Raw genomic sequence first — 22,114 nt, 5'->3', positions numbered from 1 at the left:
TACAGGTTTTATGGTGTCTTGGAGAGTTACAGGGTCAAATATAGTGCTTGCAAATTAAATTCTCTGCACTTTCTCCCTGTGTTGTCATGCATGTCAATCACATTTTAATTAATCAAATCACATAATTACGTTAAAAGATTATTTAAATATACATGTAGAATTTTAATATATATGCATTTATAGGTATTTAAATTCTACGTGTATACTGATGTAATCTTTTATGTAATTATATGTATTTATCTATATATATATATTTGCGGTTATTTGCATTTTATATATAGATAGATATATATAGAATGTCATTCTAAGTGTATTTTGTTACCGATATATATATATTAATAACAAAATACAGTTAGAATGAAATTACATATGCATATATAATTTATATTACATTTTGTTTCAATATTTTATTTATTTATTTTATTATTTAATTTATTTATTATTTTAATTATACGTATTTATATATAATATATATGTACATCTATTATATATATAATATATATACATATTATATATATATATATGTAATGTCATTCTAAGTGTATTTTAATATTAATATATATACTTATATTAATATTAAAATACACTTTGTATGACGTTACATATATATAATATGTATATATATTATATATATAATATATATACATATTATATATATATATATAAAAATGCATTTATTTTATTTTTACACATGTCTAATTATTTTTTTTAATTCTTCCCACCAGCAGGGGGACTGTCTGATATTTCAAACAGTCCCCCTGCTGGCATATCCACAGCCAGCTATAGAGGGCCATGTGATCGCTCTTTGAGAGCGATCACATGGCCCCCGGGGGCCTGATTTGCCGTGGGAGGGCTGCCTGGGCTGTGAGGCAGTCCTCCCGAAGCGGATCGCGGCGGAGGTAAGTACATCTTACCTCCTGGGGCTGCAAGCCGTTACGGCATGCTATGCCGTCATAACGGCGTTAAAGCCCACTTAACCCGTGACGGCATAGCACGCCGTAACGGCGTTAAGGGGTTAATTGAGGAGTTAAATCACTTTGTTTCTGTTTATGCAGCCCTAGCCACACCTCCCCTGGCTATGATTGACAGAGCCTGCATAAAAAAAAAAACTGGTTTCACTTTCAAACAGATGTAATTTACCTTAAATAATTGTATCTCAATCTCTAAATTGAACTTTAATTACATACAGGAGGCTCTTGTATGGTCTAGCAAGCTATTAACATAGCAGGGGATAAGAAAATCTTAATTAAACAGAACTTGCAATAAAGAAAGCCTAAATAGGGCTCTCTATACAGGAAGTGTTTATGGAAGGCTGTGCAAGTCACATGCAGGGAGGTGTGACTAGGGTTCATAAACAAAGGGATTTATCTCCTAAATGGCAGAGGATTGAGCAGTGAGGCTGCAGGGGCATGTTCTATACATCAAAACTGCTTCATTAAGCTGAAGTTGTTCAGGTGACTATAGTGTCCCTTTAACCCCTTAAGGACACATGACGTGTGTGACATGTCATGATTCCCTTTTATTCCAGAAGTTTGGTCCTTAAGGGGTTAAAGGATCCATCTAAATAAAAAAATTTTAAAAATGGTTTACGCATACGAGCAATTCCTATATTTTTTTTTAGAAAGGAATGCTCTTCACCGGCACCTGATTCTCTACTACTGCTACTTTTTGAGGCATATTGTTTAATAGAAAAATACCACAACCACTTTAAATGCATACAAGTCAGGGACTACATACAAAACAAAGGTTCTAACCACAAACAGAAAGCATTTGTTTAGTTCCGCAGTTCCATTCTTTAATTTCTAAAACATCAAGTTAAGGATAATTCTGTTATTTGTTCCATTAAAATGCTGCATTTTTCTACATCCTTTTCTTACGGCAATTCCCACAGTAAGATAATTTACACTATGAGATGAATATATTGATGGATGAGTTCCATTCAAATCAACTCACATTATGACAATTTGACATAAATGATCTTAGTAATTAATTAGTAGGCTGCCATTGTAGCCTAATTTGAGTCAAGTCTAGGATCAATCTGAGGTCAACAAATAATCAGGTTACACATATTGAGTTGGAAGGAGTTAAGCTAATATCCAGATAATTTTTATGTTAAATGGTCACTCTAATCGTTTTAAGTAAATGAAGAGATTCAACTGTATTTTAAAATTTGCGTCAAATAAGACAAAAATAAAAACAACTCTAGTAATATTTTGATACTAAAAAACAAATACGCTTTAAAGTACATTTAGAAGCATTGTATGACAAACATATACACACCCACAGAATTATAAATTATATTTTTTCATAGCATTTCTGAAATATCTATATGTACTGATCTCCAAACAAATTTAGCTCAAGCCCAAGAATGTGTTGGCTTTTGATCTAGTCTGTCACTGAACACATATTTCACGTGGAGCTGTTGGTTTAATCTTTCATATGGTATTTGACTTGCCTATTAAAAGATTTATGGTTCAGGGAAAAACATTTAACACTGTCAGGAAATCATACCATAGCTCGGCTAGTGTGAAGAACATATACATTTATTTCATACAATTTACCGGAATGATACAAATAGATAAACCTGTGTGCACACAATTAAAATCCGCAAACTGAATCTGTATCAAAATAAAGCAAGGGTAAAGACCAAATCTAGCCCAGCGAAGAGTACACACATGTCTGTGATCCAACAAATAATGGGTTAAAGGAAATGTTTCTGCTCTTAGTCCTATTACTGTGTTCGGTGTTTTTCGACTGACATAATAGTCCGGTTTCACAATCTTTTTTGGAGGGGAGTTTTGAAAGTATTATTGTGTCAATTTCACTTTTGCAGTGTTTAAAGTTTAATATTATGGAATATATTCATCCCTTTCTTCCTCTTCTGGGTTATTTTGATCCCTATTGAGCTTTTTTCAATTTTTAGGGGCCCGGCCTATTCAAGGGCTTATACCAGAGGGACATGGAGTAGTTTTTTGCTTTTCTCCTATTTCATTCTCTTCATTGCTTTTTTAAAAGCATCTCTATTTTGGATTTTTCCACATTTAACCCATTACTTGGGGTATGTTGTAACCTCTGCACTAGTCAAAGCTTTTGTCTTTTATGTTAAAACATTTAATTAATGATAAATAAATGACAATGAAAATGTAAGGAATAGGAGCATGCTTTTTTCTCTCCTTATGCTCGTAGGAAAGGTGTATTTTATTTACACTTACCAATAGATTACTTTTATTTATATTTTTACTGCAATCCTATAAGAACCTTTTATTGGCTCGTGCGTGGATAACTGTAAATATCTGAGCATGTTATATTCAGCACCCTTTGCATTGTGACCTGCATAGTAAAGTTAACGGTACACAGTAAGCACCATAACCACTATAGATATTGCAGTGGTTATGTTGCAAGAAAGTGGTGGTGGTTAAAGTGTTTCTATTGTTCTGTGACAAAATGTGGGGCACTCTGGTGGTGATGAAAAGAGTAGGATAACACTTGTCTAAATCAGAGTAATGAAGGGATACTTTAAGCAACATAACAACAGACCATGATCATGCTATCTGTAAGTTAAATAATCTTTGTTTATGGTTTTGTACTCCTTGCCACACCTCCACAGACTGAACCAAACAGTGAACATGAAAACAAGGTTTTAATTTTCATTCACGTTACAGAAAAGCATGTTTAATTTGGACGTTCTACTCTCTTGCTCAGTTAATTGAACTCTAATAAAACTTAGGAAGCTGCAACAGCTCCTGGAAGACCGTTATCTGAGCAGGAGATAAGAAATTCTAAATTAAAGACACTGTGCAAAAAGGGAAGATGAAAATGTAGACTCCTAGCGTGTAGTTCGATTGTGTGAATCTCAGCCAGAGGAAGTGAGGCTGCATAAACAAAGTGATTAAACTCCTAAGTGGCAGGTAATTGAGCAGTGAGACTGCAGAGGCATGATCTATACACAAAACTGCTTCATTGATTAAGCTAAAGATGTTTGGGTGCTTAAAGTGTCTCTTCAATGATATTAATTTTAGTTATTAATGTGTAAAATGTGATATATGAAAGCTTTAGATCACAACACAACCTATGGTCAACAACAGTTCAGCCACTATCTGAAAAGGTTTACCAAAACAGTAGTTAAACAATGTCTAGGTTGATTATTTAACTCTCTGAATGCGGACTATTAGAAGTTACCAAGTCTTAATTTAGTGGGGTAGGTAAAAACTAGAAGAGGCTGAGGTCGCAGATAGCCATGACAAGTGCACTTTAAACCCACTGAGAATTCTAAATCACTATTAGTGTAGAAAACTCTACCGGAGATCTAAATTAACAAATTAAAATACAGAAACAGGTCTCTTGATTAGAGAATGCTTAGGAAATGAGGCTTATATCCATGCATTAGATTAATAGATTAAAGGAAATGCAAATTATGAGAGTACAGTTTATAATACAATGGAAAGTTAATAAAAAACAAAATAACCTATATAGGAACAGAATACAATTAATGCCAACAAAAACTTACCAGTGTCAGATATATAAGCGCCAATTTGCACCAAGTCATCGGAGCTGACAACGGACAGGTCATCAAGAGACTGTAAGGAGATACAAATGAGGACAATGTAACATTTAGATTTATATCACAACATTCATTCAGTTCATGTACACAGGCTAGTAAAAAGTGCAGTTGTCAAAAATATGAAAAGAAAATAAATCACAACAATGTAGCAAATATGAGAACAAAATTAACTAGATTCGTAATTGTATTTTTTTTTAAATATCTACTAGAAAATATGCTTTATGAGTTAAGTTTTGCAGTAATATTCAGAATAATGGATTAATATGCCTTTATATTTCATTGCTGTGTGACAAATTGAGCAATCTACTATTATTGTTTCAAGCACTTGCAAAACATGTAAGAAAGAGCACATGATTTGTGACATTTTTTCAGGGCAGAGATGGCCACAAGCTAGACATCTGCTTTTGCAGACCTATAAGCCCATGGAGCTATGATTGTGATGAAATTAATGTATAACAAATATATAGAACAATAAGCAAACAGATTCTAATCCTCGTGTTTTCAATGTATTCAATAGTTTATGCTCTGTGAGTGCAATCGATGAATCAGTACTCCGTTAACTATTATTTAAACTATAATTATTAAATACAAACTAATTATGTCCTTTTTAAATGGCTAACAGGAAAACTATGGATTTATTAAAATGTACCTTTAAAAAAGAACGTTGCAGTTCCTTTAAATGCGTTGACCTTCAGAATGCCCTTTCCCCCCTATTCATAGGCTGTTCTGTTTATTGTAACTGAGTGACACAGGGGAGCTGTATTATTTGAGTAGGCATTTACTCCAGACATGGATCCAAGCCAGAAACAACTAATCTGCTAGTGTTCAAACACCTGCACAAGCACTGCAGTCCCAGAATAGCACTAAACATTACAAACTAAGGGAAAGTAAAAAGTTCCTTCATATATACACACTATTGTTTCCCAGACCTCATACCAACACCAATGTTTCCTTCACACTCTGTGAAATGATCCTTTTGACTTGTAAGGCACAAAAAGTGCCATTCAAAAGGACAACTTGACACTTTACTTTCCGAGAATATTCTTACAACAAATAGGATCAGAAGGGGTAGATTTTATTGCCTATGCACAGGAGGCCGGTTGGATATAAAAAGAGATGGATTTTAAATAGAAATAGCACTACCTGCTTTAAGCAAGAACTCCTAAAACATAGTTTGCCGTGTTAAGTGCAGAAAAATCAGTATATACCGAATGAAGGCCCAGTGAAGAGGCTTTGAAATCAAAACTAACTTTCAAATGCAATCCTAAACCAGTTTGTTCACAATTCTATTTAAAGAGGTTAACTTGCTGCATTGAAACTGAACCTTTAAATTATTATCCTTATGTACCCATTTACCCCCATTTCATTTCTGTATCCCCCTTGTTCACTCTTTATTGTATCATGTTATACAAAATAAAAAAAAAAATACGAATTATAAAAAAAATATATATTATCCTTGGGTTATATGACCCACTTTGTGAATTGGAAAATGCAGTTCTTTTTGCATCTATTTTGTAAAATAGCATAGTTACACGTGTTAAAATTATCATTTTACTTGAGATTACATGGGCAACAAAACAAACATATTTAGAAATAAAAAAAATGGGCCTACAATTTTATCAAAAGTTACATAACCAGCATTGAGGACTGGCATATAGTACCAACATATATATTTGAATATAAAGTAAAGTAATCAGCCATCACATTGGCATCGTATGAAGGGTGCACATCGTCAATGGTTTTCAGTTTCAGATAAACATACTTAACATAAACAACAATTAAAACTATGCTGCTTGGTATGTCTGTCCCCGTACACTAGGCGGGCCCCCTGACGTGTCATCTGTGTCATATTGTTCCCACAGATGTAGAAGGTTTTAGAGGAGTTGTGGACCATTGAGGTCAGCCTATCCATTAGGCAATTGTCCCTGATATTGTTTTTTGTCACATCTATTTTTATGCTAGGACTCTGCGGGCAGCTAAATAGATCATAAGTCAGGCCGTCCGTGGGTCTGGACAAGAGACAGGCAGGCTCCCGTCTCTAAGATTTTGGTGCTCAATTCTACCACTCCTTTCCAGAACTCGCTGACCCTGGGGCAGTGCCACCACATGTGGATGTGAATTCCTCTGTCTCCACACTGGCGCCAGCATATGTCCGTAGGGCTGAGTTTCATGTGGTATTGTTTTACCGAAGTGGCATACCACCTGAAGAGTGTTTTAAAAGATTATGCGCAAGCCTCCCATATATCTTCCCACTCCACACCTTCCAGCACCTCTCCCAGGTCGGCTTCCCATATGTCTGCATACCTCTGCCCTCTTATATCTGTCCCGGTCGAGTTTAGATGGTGGTACATTGTCGATATTAGCCCCTTTGGAGGCGACTCTTTAAAGCACCTCCTCTCAAAGAAGGTCATGGGGTGTTCGCAGCTGCCCTAATTTTTTTCTTTTGTGCGGAAACCCTGATTTGGTCTGTATATTGTAGCCCGTGCTATTCTGGGTCATCTGTTCTGCCAAATGAACTTGTCTATAGTGTGTTGCAGGCCTGCCAAATTGCCCTGTGTCATCTTCACCGGCAGAGTCTGAAACAAGAAGCACTTTCATTTTTATGGAGTGCAATCTGCCTATCCAAGAGATAGGCTTGTCCATTCAGTGTTCAATGTCATGTGTGAGGGTTCAGATCACTGGAAGATAGTTCTTGTCATACATTTGGGTGTGATCTGAATTTAGGCAGACACCCAGGTATGTTAGGGCTGTGTTAGCTATTTGTAGCTTAAAAGCACTTTGCAGTCATGCAGTGTCCGGGGCAGAGAGGTTAAATTGCATGACCATAGATTTTTGAAGCTTAACTCTGTAACCCGAGAGATTGCCATAGCGGGTTAGCAGCGTTGTTAGGTGTTCCATAGATCTTATGGGATCTGAAAGGGTGAGTAGAACATCTTCGGCGTATGACGCTACTTTATATTGTTTGTCTGCTATCGTTACTCCCTGGATCTGTGGGTGGGCTCTGATGGCACAGAGCAGCGGTTCCAATGTGATTGCAAAGAGTAAAGGGTATAGCGGGCAGCCCTGTCTCATGCCATTCCCCAACGGGAACGGGGATGGTTGTGCCCCAGTAATGATGGTTTGTGTCTGAATGTTTGCTTAAAGGGCCCTTATCGCTGTAATAAATGGTTCAGGAAAACCGATGGTTCAGGAAACTTCGGACCTCCGAAGGTCCGGAGTACCCCGAACAGATACGGTCATTGCACCCTGTCAAAGGCCTTCTCGGCGTCCAAAGAGATCGCCAGAGAAGGTCTCCCAGTCACCGCCAAACGCCAGGTCAACACGGCCCCTCGACGGGTGTTTTCATATAGTTGTCTATCTGGCATGAAGCCTGATTCATCTGATTCAGGTGGACCAGACACATTAGGAGAGGCGTTAGTCTAACCGCCAGTACTTTAGCGAATATCTTCATGTCAGAGTTAATGAGGGAGATGGGCCTGTATTTTGGTGTGTGTGTGTGTGTGTGTGTCATCCCTACCTGGTTTGGGTATGAGGATTATGTTGGCTAGTGCCATGTCCGCGTCGGGAATACCCCTCTGCAGAAAATGGTTGCATAAGTTAGTGAGATGGTGGGGGTGAGTACTTTACGGAATGTTTTGTAATATCTGAAATCGTACCTGTCAGGTCCCGGGGCTTTAATCCCCTTAAGTGCTGTAATAGCCACGTCTACTTCAGTTTGTGTTAAGGGTGCCTTAAGGCCTTCTGCATCTTCCCCAGTCACCCCCGAAAAGATCAAGTTTTTTACGAAGTCATGCACTTCCGTGACATAGTGTACATTGTCGCTATTCAGGTGGGGGGAGTGATTATATTGGACTGTGTAAAATTCCTTAAACACTTTGTTGATATGTTGTGGTGTGTTGGCTAGTTCGCCACACGAGGTGCAAATTTTCGTGATTGGCTTGTAGCCTAAGAGTTCTGGCTAATAGGGTGTCCATTTTATTCGACTTCTCGTAGAACAAACGTTTGGACCATGTGAGGGAGCGAGCAACTCCCTCCAGTGCTAGTTCTTTAATAGAATGTCTCAATGCATTTATTTCAGTGAGTTTTGAGTGTGTGGGATTAGATTTGTGTTCTACATAGAGCAGTTTGTAGATTTGTCAAGAGTTCTGTTTTTCACTTTTTCTGGTTTGTGATAAAGTGCCCTCGCACCACTGTTTTATGGGCTTCCCATACTGTTGGGCTCACCTCTGGTGTGTCATTTAGTGTGAAGTAATCCTTGATAAGTAAGTCAGTCTTGCGGCTAATTTCTTTGTCGTCAAGTAGGATGGTGTTCAGTTTCCACAACCAGTTTGTCAAGTATTTGAGCCCACCGAGAGTGACGGAGATGTCGGCGTGGTCTGACCACGTTATGCTATTAATGTCCGACTGTAGGACATTGGTCATCCCATGCCCATTTAGCAGTAAATGGTCTATCCTGGAGTATGTGTCATGTGGTGCAGAGCAGAATGTATAATCCCGCATGTCCGGGTGCTGGAGCCGCCACGCGTGCAAGTGTATCTTATGCGCCCTTGCCCTGGGATCTGGGTACCCCTCGTTTCGCACTCCTGTCAGCTGCCAGACACAGCACTGTGTTGAAGTCTCCCCCCACCACAACCACTCCCCCTCCTGCATTTTGGGTCAAGGTGGTAAGAGTGTCCCCAGTATGGTGTGTCTGGGTAGTTTAGTGCGTAAACATTTGTTATGTGAATCTTAGTGGTGTATAAGGTGCCTGTCAGGGACACATACCTACCCTCCGGGTCAACCTGTGTGCCGGTTACCTGTAGCGGGCACTGTCTATGGACAAGGATGGCCACCCCTGCTCTCTTTCTCAGTGCACGTGCTTCATAAGTCCTAGTGTATGTCCTGTTTTGTAATCTAACCAGAACCAACCTCAGCTTTGAGCTCCCTCAGCAATAAGCGGCGCTTATTTGGTGTATTACGGCCCTTAACATTCATAGATTTTACCTTCAGAGCAATGGGGTTGTGCCTAAACTTGTTGGTAATGCTTCGTGGGTGTGGACTATGGTGTGTTTGTTATTCAAGGCCCCCCAGTACCGCGGGGACATAGCAATGCATGAACCTAGTAAACAGTACATATACAAAATAACATAACTCAAAACAAATAAAGTCTGGTCTTACACCTTGGCAGAGCAGTCCGGGGGTGCAACCCCCCCTCCCTCAACGAATCCAAGGTCCTCGCCAAGGGAGGTGGCTCCCAGCCCCAGTCCCTGCCTGTGTGTTAAGGTGCAGTACCTATGATCGTCATTCAGTTCACATTCCCGTTACAACCAGGTAGTATAGTAACCCTCCACCCCCCAGCATCAGATCCCCCCGGATTGTGCTATCATGACCTTTGTAAGTGGTCCTCTAACCAGGTTATATGGGGCCCTTCTCTTCACCGGAATACCCTCACCCCATGTCACCTCTGGGGCCGTAGCTAGGGTACCCTATCAGGGCTAGTGCGCTTAGTGTAAAGGTGTGTGTGTTGTCATGGTGGGTGCTAGTGTGGGTTGAGTGGAGCACCCACTCCGTTTAGCTCTGACTTCAGTGAGTCCCATTCTGGGATCATCCTCCCTCAGAACATAAGCTTAAGTTAACTATGTACATATGATATAATAGATAGATAGATCCTGGGATATAGAGATTTCCACATCCTTGTACTGTAATATATTGTCCATGCTATATTTCACAATAGATTCCTTGGCTACGTAGTAGTGAAAGCAGATAATGACGTCTCAGGGAGCGGCTCCTTCAGCTCTCCTGGCCCTTAGCGCTCTGTGGGCCCTATCCATCCACCCCACTTTCATCAGGTATGTCGTGTTTAAAATAGTCCTGCATTGCCTGTGCCAGGGGCTCCTGACTGAGGGTATCGGGGAGGCCTCTCACCCACAGGTTGTTGCGTCTTGAGCAGTTGGATAAATCCTCCATCATTTTGAGGCTGTCTATTTGGCGTGCCATTGCTTCAGAGTGGATCACCACTCCGTTATGCGCCTCCACTGTGGTTCCCACACACTGTTCCAGATCTGCCGTCCGGGCCCCCAAGATTTGTATCTCCGATTTTACCTCTTGGGTATTTCGTGTCATCTCCCCTGCCAGGTAAGTTTTGACTTCAGTGAGTTTCTGGAGGATTTGTGCTGCAACCTCATGCTGCAGATCTGCATCTTATCTCCCTCTGCCACTGATACTGGGGAAAGTGAGCTGCGTGGGCTTGCATGGCGGCCATCTTGCGTGAGACGCGAGGGATGTGCAGCCGCAAACAGCTCCATGACCGACAGCGCTGATTCCCCTCGCTCCCCACGCTTTCTCCCTGGCTGTTTCACTCCTGAGCCCGTACTGGACATTTCTAGGTGTGTCCTGGTGCTGCTGGCAATTGCTATTTTCGTAGCGGATGAGCGGGAGCTCTGAGACTAAGCGGTCATTAAGGTCCACGTCTAAACCATGCCTCCCGACATTCTGTGTTTTTAATTACTATAACTTAAAAGTACGTAGTGTAGCGGGAACTGCAAATTAACCAAGTTATATTAATATTGTTTACTAACTTAACAGTTTACAATCATTATCCAGCCATCCAACCAGAGTTCATCCATAAAAGACTGTTAAAACAAGTTGCTTGAATCAAAATCGTTCAAGTCACCATCAGCAAATCAATGCTCTTCTTAACCTAAGTAGCAAATTTAAGTTGCTACCCTCACTTTACAAAACTTTCATCTGTTACCTTTACTATATGTGCTAAAAACTACTGCAAAGCACTATAAAATACCCATGTACTTTTCCAGCAAAAAACAGTAATTTTACTTACCGTAAATTCCTTTTTTCTTAGTATAGTGGCAGTACTTACAAGTGGGATGTTCCTTAGGATTCTGGACAAGAAGCTCCCCCTTCTTTAGAATTTAAATGCTGTGCTCCGCCTGCTGCCTCCATATAAGCTGTAACTCAGAGACACTCACCAGTAATACAAAAGAACCAAAACGGAGACCGAATGATGCATAGAATTTTATCTATTTGAAAGCGGAGGGAAAGCCAGTACTGCCACTATACTAAGAAAAAAGGAATTTACGGTAAGTAAAATTACTGTTTTTCCCTTCGTATAGTGGCAGTACTTACAAGTGGGATATAGCAAGACCCCTGCAAACAACAAAGGGTGGGAACTCAGCAGGCCACAGCATGTAGCACCTTACGCCCAAAGCAGCTTCAGATGATGAGAATACGTCCAGCCTACAATGCTTGATAAAAGTATGTAAGGAAGACCAAGCAGCAGTTTTGCAGATGTCTTCAGGTGAGGCGGCTGCTCTTTCAGCCCAGGAGGTCGTCATAGCTCTAGAGGCACGAGCCTTGAAAGGGAAACTAAGGGGAATCCCTTTGGATTGATAAGCCAACCTGATTGTATACGTTAGCCATCAGGCCAAAGAGGGTCCTGAGACAGCACAACCCCTGTTAGCGCCATGAAAGAATACACATAGATCTAAGGATCTAATCCCTGAGTCATCTGAAGACAGATTTTCAGGGATCTTCCAACATCTAGGAGATGTCACATTCTTTCCAGATCCGACGTAGGAAAATGATAAAACCCCGGTAGGACAATAGGTTGGTAATTGCAGCACCAGAAGAAACCTTTAGGCAAAAAAGAAGGCTTGGTGTGCAGGACCACCTAGTCGCGATGAAAAAGGTGAATTCCGGAGAGAAAGAGAGAGCTCGGATCACACCTACTCAACCAGCAGAGGCGATAGGCACCCGGAAAACCGTCTTGAAGGTAAGAAACTTGATATGAACCTCCAGTAAATGTTCAAATGGTGGTTCACAAAGGGCTCGAAGCACCAGACAGATCCCAAGTAGGGAAAGGTACTACTTAGGAGGCCTCTTAAGCCTTATGGACTTAAGAAATCTTAGAAAAAGCAGGTTTGAGGCAAAGCCACGAACCAGGAAGTGATTTAGAGCTGAAATCTGGCCTTTGAGCGAAAACTCCCAGGCCGGCTTCAAACCCATCTTGCAAAAAAGAAAGACTTTCCGGGATAGAGGCTTTGGCCGGATCCAACCTCGAAGTGAACACCAGGTTCTGAACTTCATCCAAACTCTGAAATAGATTTACGAAGTGGACCAGCGGACAGAAGACAGCAACACATCACATAAAGGTCAGAGAGACCATGGCCTTGAAGGATCACCCTTGCAGCAACCATGCAGTCAGGTGAAAAATATCCAGAGTTTCCACGGGGAGAGTCACATTCTCCAATATTTGAGAAGAGACTGGAGATGCTAATGTGAGATTGTCAAGTTTTCCACTTCCGAAAACCAACTCCTGTTCGGCCAGAAGGGCAGGACTGCCAATTACTTGCCTTCTTCATCTTACTTATGAACAATCCGTGGTATAAGAGCGACAGGAGGGAAAACATAAGCCATGTCGAAGGTCCAAGGTATCGATAGACCGTCTAGGACAACTGGGTACTCTCCTGAATGGAGAGAAGCAAAACATTGAACTTTCCTGTATCTCCTTGTGGCAAACAGGTCTATCTCCGGCCTGCCGAAGCGTGAACCCAGCGCCCAAAAAATTTAGCTTGACAGTGCCCAGTCTGCCTGAGACCAAAGTCTACGGCTGAGGCCGTCTGAACTAACTTTAGAGACCCTCTGACATGGATAGCTGATATAGCGAGAAGATTCGCTTGAGCCCAAGACATATGAGATAGCAGAGCTCTTGAAGAGCTTTTACCTTCGTGCCACCCTGGCGAAAAAAACCACTGTAGTGGCGTCGTCCGACTGAATCCTCATAGCCTGATTTGTGATGGCTGAACGGAAGGAAACCAGTGCCTTCCAAACAGCATTAAACCCTGAAACTTCAGGAAGCGCCTGACTCCACTCCGTTCCAAGACCCTGACGGAACTGAGAAGCTAGATGGGCGCCCCAACCCATCTGGGAGGCATATGTGGATATCATAAACTATTGTTTCTGAGCAAACGATAGGCCCTTTGAGATTTTGCTTCTGTGTTTCCACCAGTTCAGGAGTCCTTTCACCCTTTTGGATAGGTGGAAGGAGAGTCTAGATCTTCCTGTTTTCGTGTCCATTGGGAAAGGATGTCCCATTGCAATGGTTTTGCTTCTGCCTTTGCCCAGGCCACTGCTGGGATTGCAGAAGCGAGGAGGCCTAGAACCTCATAGCATCTCTGATTGAACTTAGGTTTTATGCAGCTTTGATACGGCTTTAAAAATCCTCATTTGTTTCACTAATGGTAGAAAAAGAGAGAGGGACTGTGAATTTCCTCTAAGACCCAAGAACTCTAGACTTCGTGACGCAGTCAGCTTGGATTTTTCCAGGTTCAGGATCCAACCGTGATCTCTTAAAATCTTCATTGTAATCGTGAGATGAAGATTTAGCAGTTGTCTTTATTGGGCCTTCAGGAACCAAACGTCCAGGTATGGAACAATCGAGATACCTTTCAGACGTAAAACCACTGCTATGGATGCCAGGATTTCCGTAAAAGCTCGAAGAGCTGAGGACAGGCCAAAGGGAAGAGTTTAAATGTAAATGGAGAATCCTTCGCTTTCTTGAAACAAGAATGCTTGGGCACTTCCGGATTTGAACCCGGGACCTCTCGCACCTGAAGCGAGAATCATACCACTAGACCAACAAGCCAGTGTTGCTAGAACCGCAAACCTGAGAACTTCCGGTTAGATTCTGAAACCGGTACATGGAGATAAGCATATTTAAACCAACTCCGCCATGTAATCTCCCTTTGTAAAAATGTGTGTCAAAAGACAAAATACGTTCCATACGGAACTTCTGTCATGTAAGCAGGTGTTTACTAGATTCCATCTGGTATTTGAACCAGAAAAAAAGGCGTGAGTAAACTCCCTGAAATACTCAACGTTTGGGTACCTCTCTACCACATTTCTTAAAGAAGAAGAGAATTTGTTTACTCTTGATGGATAGCTTGACCGTAGGAAGGATGGACGTGGTTTCGATGAAACTTAATTCTGTAACCTTCTGAAATGGTTCTTGTAATTCACCTATGAAGCACTCTTTCCTAGTCTTGGGTGAAGAACCGAAGGCGTCCTCCCATCTTATGGCGTCAAAACTTCCCCTATTGTCATGCCTGTTGATTCCTGTCAAGACCACTGGCTGTTTAATTAAGGTACATAGTTGGACTCCCATACAAGTACTAACCAGGCCCGAGTCTGGATGGCTTCTGAGATCTGACGAGATCAGGGATTTTCAGGCTGGTATGGCCATAGGCCATCATGCTTTTGAAACCTGCAAAACCGCCCTGGTAACGAAAGGACCTCTGACCCTTGTACTGAAAACTTTAATATCCCTGGGTTCTTTAATCCAGAGGCAGGGCTTTCTTCGTATCAGACATCTGTCTAACAATGTCTTCCAAAGGAGTGCCCCAAAAAAATGTTTGTTCCTTTCAAAGGGTAATGCACATAAGGGTGCTTTAGACGCAGAGTCAGCTGTCCATGTTCGTAGCCAAAGAGCTCTTCTGGCTACTGACGACAAACCCATAATCCTCGCTGATAAACAAAGAAAACTCATCTTTCAGTAGGAACAAGAGATGGGAAGGATCTGTATCAGATTTCCCATAATGTAATCTTCCAGGGCTTGTAGCCAAACGCTCTGAGCTCTGAGAACCGCTGAACCTGCAAATTCAGCTCTGCACTGATATCCTGCGGCCTGGAATATTCTACTACACGAAGTTTCGGCCCGTTCGTCCATTGGGTCTTTAAGCCATGAGACTTCGCCAATGGGTATAGTGGTTTTCTTTGATAGCTGGTCAATCTGAACATCCATTTAGGAAGATCTTCCCATTTTTCTCCAGACTGTAGCTTGACTTGAACGTACGTCTTTCAAGATTCTTTCATTCTCTATGATGGAGATCCAAGATTTAAGGAGACATTGGGAAACCTTTAACCTTACCCTTGGTAGGTTCAGTTTCTTGTACCGCCGTCGTCACTTCCTTAATAAATTTCTTCAGCTCTTCTGGTGGAAACCCCTCCTCCACACTTGAAGTCAGGCTGGAAATATCCAAAGGCGAAGAGACGTCAGACACAGAAGGAGATCTATTCCTCCTACGCTGTGTGGGCAGTTTCTCCCGAATAGCTTCAAATGTCTGGGACAAATATTCCTGAAACCAGCCCAGGAAGGATGCCATATCAGTCTGCTCGGCTTTTACTAGCCGATCCGTTGCGCACTGATTGCATGTATTTTTGCGACATCCGTCAGGTAGAGGTAATGCACATTCCAGACAACATAAGTGCTTAGATTTACTTGTGGTGTTTGGAACAGAAGTTGACATCTTGTCTATATCTGTCTTATCTGGAGACATAGGACTTATTCTAGAAGCATGCATAAAAACAAAAGGTGAAAAAAAGGAGAGTTCAATAGTTAAACCTCACCTTAAATCACCTAAGATCCGTGTAGGAGGGCAGGTGACACGGAGAACCAGAACTGTACACCCACCCTTGGGGTCAGGAAGGTCCTGCACAGCCATGTATCCAAATTTTTAATTTGGCGCCAAACACCGTTTCGCGCATGCTCAGTAGCGTGATTCTGTGTTTGGTGGAACGCAAAGCCTCCCGGGCGTGCGTTCCACCGCTGTGCGCATGCGTAATGAGCAATGAAGGAGAACCGCCTGGGAACTCCGTCAGAAAAAAACACAAAAGACAGTACCCGGTCACGTTCCGTAACGCGAACCCGGAAGTACTGTTGCCGCTCAGTTCCCGCCCGGGAAACTATCGGGCACTCACCTCCCGGTCAGCAACCTGTGCTGAACGCACCAAATCTCCACCTGCACTGTGGGGGAACCTGTCCGTCCCGTTGCCGGGACAAGAAGAACTGGGGAGTGTCTCTGAGTTACAGCTTATATGGAGGCAGCAGGCGGAGCACAGCATTTAAATTCTAAAGAAGGGGGAGCTTCTTGTCCAGAATCCTAAGGAACATCCCACTTGTAAGTACTGCCACTATACGAAGGGAAAATATCTATTTAAAATTTACAAATAATGTGTGCGTATATTATATTATATATATATATAAAAATCCTTAACTTACCAGATTTATACTACCGGTTGGTGACCCATTAAACGATTCTAGAGCAAAAAACAAACAAAACAAAAACAGAATTCATTAGATGCTTTAAACAAAAAAAAAAAAAAAAAAAAAAACTATTGAGGTAAATGCTCACTTTACCAAGAATCAAATCACGTCAGTTGAAAACACAACAAACATTTTTTACAAGAATATTTAACAATTTATGGCACACACCCAATATCTGAATCTCTAAATCCCAAAGGTTTACAACCAAAACATCTCAATGAAAATGCATGTGCACCTGCAACAAGCAAAGAACAGAGCATTCATAAAACAGAGAGTGCTTCATGTGTTTAAGACTCCGGTTTCAGATAAGGTTGTCTCATGTTACAATCACAAAGAAAACATACAAGAACTAGTATTACTTCTACTTTGAACAGGGCAATATTTTAAAAAATGTCCAGAAAAATACGAAGAAAACTAATATCACAAGCTATTGCATAAACAAGTTATTATTTGAATGTACATTTAACTGATTAAATTAAAGAATGAAAATATTGTTTACAGAAGTTGTTAAAATTATCACCATACAACAGTGTTTCCTTACTTTTTTTAAACTCATACATACAAGTATAACATTTAAATACTTATATATCCAGTATGGAAATTTTCCAAAACCGGTTTGGTTACAATCTGTGAAAAACAAATCTGCACTATTAAGTGTGCTTTGTTTTTCACAGATTGTAACCAAACCGGTTTTGGAAAATTTTAATATTGGATATATAAGTGTTTAAATTTATACTTGTATGTATACGAGTTTAAAAAAAACAAAAAAAAAAACAACAACATTGCACAAAACTATTGTATGGCACTTAGTTATGGTCACTTTATTTGGGAATTGCGAGTTTTGTAGCACTTTATGTATATTATCTGGTTAAAAAGTAACCCTGTAAAAAACACCAATAAAACGAAATACACACCCCACATTAGAGGTTTTCCTGTGTTCCTTTAATACATTGCAAATATATATATTTAAATATGAAACAAGAATTTAAAAAAAAAACGCAATTAAACTTTTATTTCGGCACAAAGATAGACTCCTCCGACTGATATCCTCTTTTGCTTAAAGGACAACTGTTACTTCAAAACAATTTTTTTAATTCAATATCATTTTAATCAAGTTTTGAAAGGGAATATATTTTGTACATCCCTATCTTTAGCACATGACCGGATCCCTCAGCCATATACATACACCAGTGATATCGGTGACGTTTGTCCAATCAAATGCTTATTACACAAAAATAACACTATTTTCATTTGCAAGGCTGTAGGGATAACATCTATGCCACAAAATCACCTTATTAAGATGCAGTGATTTTTGTGCTGTTTAGACTAGAGTATCTCTTTAAGATAAAAAGCAGACTTTTCCACTAGAGGGCAATAACACACAAGCCAACAGCATGTTCCAGATTGATTTAACGGGTTCCCTGCACATAAATGTAGTAAAACATTTGCAACTCACTTAAATCGACATTTCAGTACTCCCAGAGTCATGTTCTAAGGATTAAGCAATAATCCTTTAGGTTTACCATGCACTCTACGGTGGTTTTATTTGCAGTTGTTGTTGTGACTCCCATTGCTAGATTTCAAATATGTAATGTCATTTATCTAACTAATTTCTTTCATTGAAGCAAATAGCTTACCAACTATACAAATTTAAATAACAGTGAAAAATATCTTAGAAGTATGCATTGGAATACATGTTTTCTTTCCATACTGTAATTAGTGACTCTCATTCGGTTTATTTCTCATTGGTTGATAAATTCTCTCGGGTTCACTTTTTTTCACTATCAACTCAGCTGAAACCACACTGAGCAGAGTGTAACACACCAATCAAAACACACATTATTGCTTTTGAAAATGTAATATTTATAGATACCATACCAGAGTAACCTTATATAAAATAATAATGTATGTCCTGTACAGTACATAGGAAGAAGACAATGGGTAAATAAGACACATTTGTGGACTTTTATTTAAATTATAGCTTTTTACCGATTGAACATAAGAAAAATAACAGAAAAAATTATAGAAATAAGTATTTCTATGAGAACAATCTTTTTTGATGGCTGACGGAGGCACACTAGCCACCTCTGGAAAATGATTGCACATGCCCAGGAAGATCTTGGAAATCTTCTGGAGACATGACATCTGCTTTTGTGTATGCGTGCATGTGTGAGAATGTAACCAACAATAGAGGCTGGCAGGTGCTTTGAGGAGAATATGTATTCCATTTAATTTCGTCAGGGTAAGTATACCAATCATTCAACTATCAGGGTTACTCACTTAAGCGAGAATTCAAAGTAGGCATACTGGAAGTATAGCTGACAGAATTTTAGCAATTAGGCTATTTGGCCTTCAATTTGAAAGCCACTTGGGTGAATTCTCGCTTTAATGAATCACCCTGTCTGTATACAAGATTTTGTCCTGTATTCAAAGTTAGCCGTGTCTATTTTTAAGAATGACAGAACCACTTCTAGCATCCATATTGCTACAAAGTGCATTCTGAGATGCTAGGAGAGAACACAAAATAAGGATCTCTGTATAGAGTTTGGGTTTTAAGGGAGAGGCTGTGCCTTTATCTAATCATTTATTCCCTGCATATGCGGACTTCTTAGAAGAAGCCTTCAGGCATTATGAATGTGAGTAAAAATAGGGTTTTAAAAACTACCAGTTAACCAAATTAATTTTCAATTAATATTACAAATTCTATCAGCACTGTATCTAAGAACATAGGATTTCTCTGCAACATGCAATTTTTTTTAATGATTACCTCCATCTCCATCGTCGGATCCTTTAAAACTAGGTTCCTTTAACATGTCTAACTCCGCGAGCATTCGGATATAAAGAGCATTGTAACGGAAAGAGGGATAAAACCTTTCATCTCGCAGCATCATGTCATATACCTAAATTTAAACAGGAATAATGCACATTAAAATTAGAAAACAACTGTAAATTGTGCTGGAATGTGATTTTAATATAAATAAATCACCGTTTTACTGCAGTAATTGCAAAGTTACAAGAGTTAAGTTGGTCCCATTTCTTTCCAATTAGTGATTTTCTGGAGAATTGTAGAACAATAAAAGCCTAGTTAGGCCACAGTTATTCAGTCCAAATGTGTTTCACTTAAACAAAGGAAAGGGATGCAGAATATTAACATAATCAGGTTTTTTCAATTGCAGAGTCATAGAATTACATTTATACCAGTGAAACTATTCTAGTGATATGGAAGAGGAAAGAGATTCTATAGAAAAGAGATACAAAGCCTTGTCGATTCCCTTGACAAACTTGATATGTCAAGCTCAAATACAATATATTTCAAAATATACATTAACATATTTGGTACAGACACATCTTTGACGTTAAACTTTATTTAAAAAAATAAATAAAAATAAAACTTTACCTTTCTCTGTATATCGTCAAAAATCTCAGGTGTTGGGTCCTCACTGCTCAGAACATTCTCCAGCTTTGTTAGTAAGTAGTCATCAATATGGACTCTGGGTGATGCCTGTCACAGATATCAAGGAGTGGGTAAATATTAATGTGTTTGTTCATAAAAAAATAAGTCTTGCTATGTTAGGGCTAGAGAAATCCTGTCATCCAGTGGCCAGGCATTTAAAATTGGGCCCCTGTTTTAGCACAAACATTTCTTCTTAGCCACATAAGCTACACATCTGCTGCCAAGACTGAACTGCAGGACACTCATTTCTATAGCCAAGGAGTTCACCAGCCAATACCACTCAAGTTATTAAGTGCTACCTGCTAATATGACAAGTTATTAAGGTAAAAGGGACTAAAATTAAGAAGAAGATTCCTCCTGAGCCTCGGGGCCACACAGGGGACCAATTCCTACACTTTAGGGCAAATCCCTTTACACATACTCTGTCAAAGACCTTTGATCTTTTAAATTATACATTCCTAGATAACCATGAATTGGGCATTCCTTGATTGACAGACTTGAACCTTGTATGGTTAAGTTACTGAGCATTGCCTTAAACTACAGCTCTGAGTTGTAGGAAATTGAGTAGGATTGGAAAGTAGTTTTTATAGAAAATTACTGTGAAATATATGCAAATTTTCCAAAGCAATTTGTTTTACTCAAAATCCCCTGAAAATATGCAGAAAATGCTGCTTTAGCATTTCTAACACAAACACAAAAACAGGGTAAGAGTGGCTACATTTTTTTTTGACGTGCTTATTGCTACTAAAAGTAAATTGGCCTGTTAACTTGGGAACTGCATTCTGCAAGAAGTCCAGCTAAGCCATCCCCTTTATGTGTTCTTTTTTTTTACTACTACACTATTGTTATTTAATGCGGTCTTTCCTGTTTAAATTAAACTTAAAGTAAATCACGGTCACAGAACGTATACAGTGCAGCATCATGCAAATTGTGGCTGAATTCTTCATTGTTGCAGATAGCACAACATTGGTTTGCTAATTTAAATAAACTCTCTCACAAACAGTGTGATTACCCATTATTACGTAGAGGGAGATTTTAATTTCAATATTTTCAGGGTTACACAGTAATTATGTCAAACATGCGTCCGACAGTGAATATATTTGCGGCACGCCTGTCCTGGGGTCGCTTTGTGCTGTGGCTGCGACCACAGCCACAAGATGACAGAGTGCTTGTATGTCTGAGAGCAGGCCAGCCACTATCCCTTCCCTCCTGCCCGCAGTGTCAGAGAAGCGTGTGGCCTGCCTGTGCAGAGCTAGAACTGGTGGACGGGTGGCTCATCTGAAGGTAGGGGAAGAGGGGCTTGGGGGATTTTCCTGTGCTGTGTGTTAAATTGGGGAAGGGGCAGTGAATTCATTTGGGGGAGGGAGGGGGGCAGTGAATTCATTTGGGGGAGGGAGGGGGCAGTGTATTCATTTGGGGGAGGAAGGGGGCAGTGTATTCATCTGAGGGAGGGAAGAGGCAGTATATTAATTTGGGGGGGACGGGGAGAGGGGCCAGTGTATAAAATTGGGGGAGGAAGTGGGGCCGTGTATAAGAGTGGTGGTGGTGGGGGGCAATGTATTAATTTGGGGAGGGAGGGAGGGAGGCAGTGTATTAAATTGGGGGAGGGAGTGGGGCAGTGTATTAGAGTGGTGATGGGCGGCAGTGTATTAGAGTGGTGGGAGGGGACAGTGTGTTAAATTGGGGGTAGGGCAGTGTATTAAATTAGAGTGGTGTGAGTGGGGCAGTGTATTCAATTAGAGTGGAGGGAGGAGGGGCAGTGTATTAGATTGGGTGAAGGGGGAAGTGTATTAGAGTGGGAGGCAGGGAGGAGGGGCAGTGTATTGGATTTGTGGGCAGTTTATTAGAATGAGGAAGGGGGCAGTGTATTAGATTGGGTCGGCATGGAGGCGCAGACCGCTCCCCATGGAGATGCTGATTGGCCGTGCAGCTTTTAACACCGTTTTCTTCTCTTCCTTTCTGCATGTGAGTTTGAATAACTATTTCCCAATCAGACATGGCC

At 40.3% G+C, this 22,114-nt stretch overlaps 1 protein-coding gene across 2 annotated transcripts in view; it reads right to left on the bottom strand.

The window, feature by feature from the left end:
* The window catches only part of SNX13 (sorting nexin 13), a 132,053-nt gene that overhangs the window by 21,604 nt on the left and 88,335 nt on the right, over nucleotides 1–22,114 (bottom strand). For both annotated transcript variants that reach the window (XM_063452396.1, XM_063452395.1), the window contains exons 14-17: nucleotides 20,056–20,160; nucleotides 19,426–19,558; nucleotides 16,614–16,651; nucleotides 4,508–4,577 (exon numbers count right to left, since the gene is read on the bottom strand). In XM_063452396.1, the coding sequence (XP_063308466.1) occupies nucleotides 4,508–4,577; nucleotides 16,614–16,651; nucleotides 19,426–19,558; nucleotides 20,056–20,160 (346 nt within the window). The remainder of the gene's footprint in view (nucleotides 1–4,507; nucleotides 4,578–16,613; nucleotides 16,652–19,425; nucleotides 19,559–20,055; nucleotides 20,161–22,114) is intronic.

This window comes from Pelobates fuscus, chromosome 4 (genome assembly GCF_036172605.1).
Source record: "Pelobates fuscus isolate aPelFus1 chromosome 4, aPelFus1.pri, whole genome shotgun sequence".
Lineage (NCBI taxonomy): Eukaryota > Metazoa > Chordata > Amphibia > Anura > Pelobatidae > Pelobates > Pelobates fuscus.
This window is presented reverse-complemented; position numbering and strand designations above follow the sequence as displayed.